The 7919-nt window shown below is 46.4% G+C and overlaps 1 protein-coding gene across 1 annotated transcript in view; it reads left to right on the forward strand.

Moving 5' to 3' along the window:
* tle3a (TLE family member 3, transcriptional corepressor a) overlaps positions 1 to 6822 on the forward strand; it is a 32070-nt gene extending 25248 nt beyond the window's left edge. The window contains exons 20-21 of the mRNA XM_084335468.1: positions 152 to 228; positions 5255 to 6822. Of these exons, the coding sequence (XP_084191594.1) occupies positions 152 to 228; positions 5255 to 5362 (185 nt within the window). The 3' untranslated portion in view covers positions 5363 to 6822. The remainder of the gene's footprint in view (positions 1 to 151; positions 229 to 5254) is intronic.
* Positions 6823 to 7919: the final 1097 nt, after the last annotated feature.

Raw genomic sequence — 7919 nt, forward strand, 5'->3', positions numbered from 1 at the left:
AATGCTTGTTCTGTGTGTTGTCAAGGTCATTGAGGGAGCTGCTGGTCTGGAGTTCTCATTTCAGTATCTATCTATCCATCTATCTATCTGTTTCCACCATTTCCCTCTTCAAGGTGGCCTGATTCTCTACTCTGTTCTCATCTCCCTGCAGGTAAATGGTTCGTAAGCACAGGAAAGGACAATCTGTTGAATGCCTGGAGGACTCCTTATGGTGCCAGCATATTCCAGGTATGCAGATCAATACACTCTGTCTGCAGCCACTCCAAAGTGCGCACACTTAGTCTAGGAGGAAGGACACGGCGACCGCTATCTGACGGGGCGTCTCTATCAGTGAAAACTGAACCTGAAATATTGACCTGACAAAGAAGTCTTTTTTTCCCTTCTTTTTATTGAGACATAATTTGACATTATTATTTTTATGAAGATACTTGTGCCCTAATGATGAGGATAAGCACTCAATGAAGAAACCCACTCCCATTGCCAAAGGAAAGTCTAACATGCCTATAAATACTTGTACTATGGATCTACACACTATGAATGTATTACATGGCCAATAACGGCCCCCAAACAGCATTGCCAACTTCAACAGACCCGCGCCCCGTTGTGTGAGCTCCAGGTATTGACAATGTGATGCTACATACCCTACCACATGACCCCTAATGGCCACCACCACCCAACATGTAGATAGATAGATGCTACATACCCTACCACATGGCCCCTAATGGCCTCCACCACCCAACATGTAGATAGATAGGCAGTGAGAGCCAGCATATCACCAGGGTTATCAAGAGGGCAGTTAGGCCCACGACACCTCAGGATGGCTCAACAGCTTGCTCCAGTGTCCTAGAACCACCCCCTCCATACTAGCTCGCACTATACCCACATGCAGAACTTGCTAGTGTTAATCCTATCCTTGTGTCAAAAACAGAACTATTCCTGATAACAATATCACACATGAGACAGAAACAACAGAAGAAAAGGAATGCTCTTACCCTTTATTTACTGACCCAGCTGACATTATTTCTCCTCAACCAAATCCACTGACTTCCTTCTTCCGACAATTAATTTACTGCCTTTTGCAAAATACACCCACAAAGTCCCAACTCTACCAATCGTGATATAGTCGATCATGCTATGAACCCTCTGCATCCCACTTCTACTGGATATACCCTAGCGTTCCATCCTCGCTGTTGCCAAATCTGTATATCTAAGCTTTTTCCTTTCATAAGCCGCCTCCACTGAATCCTCCCAGGGGAGGGCACCGTCGATTCTATAAAATAAATCTGCTGACTTGTAGATCATAAGACCACTAGGTCTGGCCTAAAGTTAGTGCAAATTATTTCTGGGAAAACAAGTTTTCCTCCCAAATCGACCGGCATCTCCAAATCATTAGCTCCCTTTAGCTGGCTTTACTCATGCCTGCCTAAAACCTACCTCTACATTTCTCTCCCTCACAGACATATTAAATGGCTGCACTCTCTACCATATTACTTCCCAAATTCACCTGTACTCTTCAGCTTTCAATTCTTGGCCCTAAGCTTTTCAAAACCTGGTTATATATACCGACCTTGAGAAAGACTAGTCTTACAGCCTGACAGAATATGCCTCAAAGTTGCCGTCTCTGAACACAGTGGACATCGCTTTCCCAGTTCATCCACTGTCCCTGCTAAGCGTGGGCCACAGCCTTTGTACACCTCACTACTTCCTCTTGCGACATACCTGCTCCACTACCAGCTTCCTCCTTTCTGTGGGACCTGCTTAGCTCCACACTGGTTTTCCTGAGCTGAACCCTACCCCCCCCCCCCCCCCCTCCCTCTAGTTTGTTTTGGGACCATGTTACTAACTAATTTATCTTTATAATGTACCTTTGATCCCTGATCTGTTCTCACCTTCACACACTCGACTAATCTGTTAGACTAGTAGTTACTGGTAGCTGGATGGAGAATGCCTTACCCATGTAATACCACACTACTAAGACACAGAGGAACTCCTAGAAATTTCCCAATGTACAATTTAACCAACCTCTCAAGCCGTTCCACCTTTTGATATTGGCACTTCATATACTGATAATGGCCACATCAATTTAGGGAATAATCCAAACTGCAAACACGACAAGTTCAACTTTCCTGGAAGCCCTGCCTTCTCTATCCTTCCTATCCCCTCAACAACGTCTTTCCTAAATTCTTCAAGCTCATTCAAGTCATACCACCTACTCAAACTTTTCACTGCTTTGTCCCTTATAGATGGAATTTCTTCCTCATCTACGTAAAAACGTTCTATTACCTTCCCTCTGGTTAATGAAATGTACTTACTAGGCTTAATCTTCATCCTAGCCCACTTGGGATTCTCATTTAACTTCTCTAGTAACCTTTTTGTACAAGGCACTGTCATGGTCACCAGAGTCATGTCATCCATGTAAACCCTAATTCATGGGAGGCACAGCCCGTCCTGCCGTCTCTCTCCCCACCTAACACCCACCTTGATGCTCTAATAATTACTTCCATCCCCATTGTGAACATAAAAAAATATACAGGTGCAGCTCAATAAAGTTGAATGTTGTGGAAAAGTTTATTTCAGTAATTAAATTCAAAAAGCGAAACTCTCATAGATTATAGATTCAATCATTACACACAAAGTGTACTCACTCAGTACTTAGTTGGGGCTCCTTTTGCACAAATTACTGCATTAATGCGGCAAAATAAATGGACTTTTCCACACTATTCAACATGCACCTGTATACTATCTGCTAGTGTGAATGCTAGTGGGGAAATGGTACACCCTGTCATAAATTATGCCTATTTCTAGTCTCTGCCATGCATCTCTCTATTTCTCTCTGGCTACAATCTCTCCACCCTCATTCTATCAATGGTTCCAAAATCCTCATAGATAATGTCTCCCATCTTCTCTAATGTATTTGCCACTGTTTCTTTAAGCCCATCTAACACCATTATCTATTAGTCTCCCATTCCTTCCTTTCATTTGCTCTAGGCCATTTCATTCTAGCATTTTGTCCACAGTACTGAAGTACTGAACAATCGGCCAACCCGCACTCCCTCTACCAAGCACTCCTTCCTTCCCTGATGTATTCTGAGCACTTTTACTGTTCTTTTACTTTCTGCCACGAAGACAGATCTGGAGCTTCTGTCCCATTACCCCTGCCCTCCATTGATGCATTCATCCTACTCATAGTGCTGTAACTGTTCCCTATATTTCATTGAACTGCTCATCCAACTCATAGTCCTGTTCGTTCCAATGGTCTTTAACCGTATAGTGTGCCCATGAGTCATATTCCGCCCCTGCTCTTTCAGACTAGCGGTATTTTTCCTGTATTTGTCGTAGGTTTTCTGGTGCAGCGAAACTTTCCAGTCTGTGCCACCGCTGTAATGGGGTGCTAACCCACCGCTGTAATGGGGTGCTACTAACCCACTGCTGTAATGGGGTGCTAACCCACCGCTGTAATGGGGTGCTAACCCACCGCTGTGTTGGGGTGCTAACCCATGCCAGCCCTGATGGGGTCTGTCCACAGCAGTCACTAACAAGGCTGGATCTAAACTCATAATAAAAGATACGTGTGCCCATACTTCATATGAAGTATGAAGAAACCCAATCACATTGCCAAAATAAATCAATGTATTATGAATGTCCAATAACGGTCCCCAAACAGCATTGCCAACTTCAACAACAGACCCGTGCCCTGTTGTGTGAGCTCCAGGTATTGACAATGCTGATGCTACATACCCTACCATATGACCCCTAATGGCCACCACCACCCAACATGTAGATAGATGCTACATAGTACATGCCCTACCACATGACTCCTAATGACCACCACCACCCAACATGTAGATGGATGCTTCATACCCTACCACATGGCCCCTAATGACACCACAACCCAACATGTAGATAGATGCTACATAGTACATACCCTACCACATGACTCCTAATGACCACCACCACCCAACATGTAGATAGATGCTACATACCCTACCACATGGCCCCTAATGACACCACAACCCAACATGTAGATAGATGCTACATAGTACATACCCTACCACATGACTCCTAATGACCACCACCACCCAACATGTAGATGGATGCTTCATACCCTACCACATGGCCCCTAATGACACCACAACCCAACATGTAGATAGATGCTACATACCCTACCACATGGCCCCTAATGGCCACCACCACCCAACATGTAGATAGATGCTACATAGTACATACCCTACCACATGACCCCTAATGACCACCACCACCCAACATGTAGATGGATGCTACATACCCTACCACATGGCCCCTAATGACACCACAACCCAACATGTAGATAGATAGATGCTACATACCCTACCACATGGCCCCTAATGACACCACAACCCAACATGTAGATAGATAGATGCTACATACCCTACCACATGGCCCCTAATGGCCACCACCACCCAACATGTAGATGGATGCTACATACCCTACCACATGGCCCCTAATGACACCACAACCCAACATGTAGATAGATGCTACATACCCTACCACATGGCCCCTAATGACACCACAACCCAACATGTAGATAGATGCTACATACCCTACCACATGGCCCCTAATGGCCACCACCACCCAACATGTAGATAGATGCTACATAGTCTACCACATGGCCCCTAATGGCCACCACCACCCAACATGTAGATAGATGCTACATAGTCTACCACATGGCCCCTAATGGCCACCACCACCCAACATGTATATAGATGCTACATAGTCTACCACATGGCCCCTAATGACACCACAACCCAACATGTAGATAGATGCTACATACCCTACCACATGGCCCCTAATGGCCACCACCACCCAACATGTAGATAGATGCTACATACCCTACCACATGGCCCCTAATGGCCACCACCACCCAACATGTTGATGGATGGACAATGAGAGCCAGCAAATCACCAGGGTTATCAAGAGGGCATCCCCCTTCACTGGTGTTTCATTACGTTAGACCCACAACACTCCCTGCCATGCTAGCTCTAACTGTCCATGATACCATAACTCGCTTGTGTTATCCTATCTTTATGTGGAAAACAGAACTATTCCTGATAACAATATCACACCCTTAGATGCCTCTTAGAATCGAATCTAGCCTCGTAGTCGGCTGCTCTCTTCCACTTACATTACAGATGCAGTTAAGCACGCAGACCATCTCCCCAGTCTATAATGGTTTCTTTTGAATCTGAAACTCAATTTGTTTTGTTTCTCCCCACAGTCCAAGGAATCCTCGTCTGTCCTGAGCTGCGACATCTCGGCGGACGACAAGTACATAGTGACGGGCTCCGGCGACAAGAAGGCCACTGTGTACGAAGTGATCTACTAGAGCGATCTACTAGAGTGGACTGCTTGTTTTTTTTTGGATCAGAGCTCCGCTCACTCAGGAACAGTGGAACCTCTTTCTCCTACCTAAATCCTACCCCCCACCCCCCCCAGCCCCCACCCGGACAGCATGGATGTTGCCTGTAGCCCCCGGGGTGGACGGGTGGGTGGCTGAACCGGACTAAACTGGTCTGGATCGGGCCGGGGAAGTGCCCGACCGGACCTGGTACTGGATCGTGGCTCTGGACGTTCCCGCGGCCCTGCCAGCGTCCTCACAGATATGACTAACACTTGTACAGCAAGTGCAGTTCCCGAGGCACTAGAGAAGAAAATATTGTCTTGATGTTTTTTTTCTTCTTTTTTTTCTGTTTGTCGGATATTTCTTTCGTTGTTTTTTTTTTTTGTCTTTTTTTAACACGGAGACATTGGTTCCGTGACGCAACTCGAAGCGGCGCTTCGCTCTGGAGCTTCTCCCTGGAGGTCCTGTGAAAAGTGTACATAATGGAGTAATAAAAGGCCTTTTATAGATTTATATTTTGGTGTCCAGTTACGCTTGTGATGGTCCTTTCTTGTTCTCTCCTTGATTCTCTGTTCCCTCTGGGGATGGAAATTAGATTAGGACTCTGTAAGAGGATATTCTATACCCCCCTTCTTCTGCCTTTTTTCATGTTCGTTGTCCAGGATGACCTTTTCGGAAATCTAATTTGGATACCCCACCCCACCCCCTTCCTTTTCCCCTGAAAACTTTTTTTTTTTTCTTTGCTATTCGGCTAGAACACAGAACAGAGACGTTTGCCTGTTGGATTTTTAGCAGTGGAGACTCATGGGAATGTTCATCTCTTCCGACTGGGAGTCGGGAGCAGGAGAGGACCTTCTAACCCTCTTCACCCTGGTTAACATCAATTCCACCGTGTGAAAACCTGGACTCGTCCCCAGAACATTTAGCTGCTTTTTACCGACGGCGAAGACGGATAAAGTAGCGGCTCACCTGGAGGACCGGAAGGCTTTGTGCGAGGAAGCAGACGGGTGGTGTCAGCCCTGCCCTCCCCACTCGTTGAGCAATGTATGAATATTTGTCTCGACAAAGTTTCACCTGTTAGTCATCGATCTGTAAGATTTAATAATTGCCCTTGTCGTTGTTGACTGTGACTGATAAACAGCGCTAGTTGCTCGTGGTGTGTAGGTGGACAAGGCGTGACTGGTGACTTTCTGCAGTAGCTCATGATTCCCACCACTGTTCTCTCCTCATAGACTGGAACGGTCTCACACACACCCTGTCAGACCGCGTAGCAAACACTTGTCATCGTCACTAAGGATGTGTGTACAGTTGTTGATATTTCAATAAACTGTTTTTTTATATAAAAAGAAAAAAAATATGTTTTATTGAATTTCTATACCATCGGTGTAATACCACAGAGCCTATGATGTGAAAACTTTAATATATAAAAGCCAGATATCTCAAAACTTCTCTGTCTTTAAAAAGGCAAAAGTTTATTCTATATTGATCATTTAGCTTACACTATCTCCTTCCTGAGTCTGTTTTGTCTTTGGGGGGGTATGCTGGACCAGTGTGTTGTGGTTGAGTGCACCTGTAATGGACCAATAGAGGAGGGACATGCCCCGTGTCGTGTCCAGAGAGCTGAACGGATTTGCTCTGCTACTCTGAAAAACAGGAAGCTTGTCCTCTGGCTCTTCAGGGGCTTGGTCGCCCTGCCTGGGAGGGCTCTGCCCTGCCCTGTTCTGCCCTGTCCTGTTCTGCCCTGCCCCGTCCTGTCCTGTTCTGCCCTGTCCTGTTCTGCCCTGTTCTGCCCTGCCCTGTCCTGTTCTGCCCTGTTCTGCCCTGCCCTGTCCTGCTCTGTTCTGGCCTGGCTCTGCCCTGCTCTGACCTCCTCTGCCCTGCCCTGCCCTGCTCTGCCCTGCTCCACTCCACTCTGCCTACATGCTCACTGCCACTCCCTGACAAACACATAAAGATAGGAGTTGACTTAGTGTCCCGACTCCCAAGAGATAGGAGTTGACTTACTGTCCCCAGAGATAGGAGTTGACTTACTGTCCCCAGAGATGGGAGTTGACTTACTGTCCCCAGATATGGGAGTTGACTTACTGTCCCCAGAGATAGGAGTTGACTTACTGTCCCCAGAGATGGGAGGACGTGAAAGGAAGACATTCTGGGTACTGGTAGAGTGACAGCAAGGGACTTCTAGCAATGCAACTTGAACTCAGAAATTACAGAGCTTGCATGAATATCTTGAGGGTTGAACTAAAGGGTTCAGTTTTGATGTCACTAAGCGCACAGTGTCTGCTGCCGTGCTTCCTCCCAGCCGCCACCTCTTTATACAGCGATGTTTAGCAGTGTTGAAATTATGCACAATCCTCGCTCAACGTGATACAATAATAAGGATGATTCTTATGCAGTGCCACTTGAGAAGTATGACGCAAACAGCGCTCTCGAGTCCTCTCGAGTGGTCTTTTGGCTGTGGAGTGCTTTAAGGTGGGTTGAGATGAATGGCCCTGTCCTTCCACTCCACAGCCAGGCTCTCAGGACTCCGTCCCCGCTGCTG

The sequence above is a fragment of the Notolepis coatsorum genome, assembly GCF_963971535.1.
Source record: "Notolepis coatsorum genome assembly, chromosome: 18".
Taxonomy (NCBI): Eukaryota; Metazoa; Chordata; class Actinopteri; order Aulopiformes; family Paralepididae; genus Notolepis; species Notolepis coatsorum.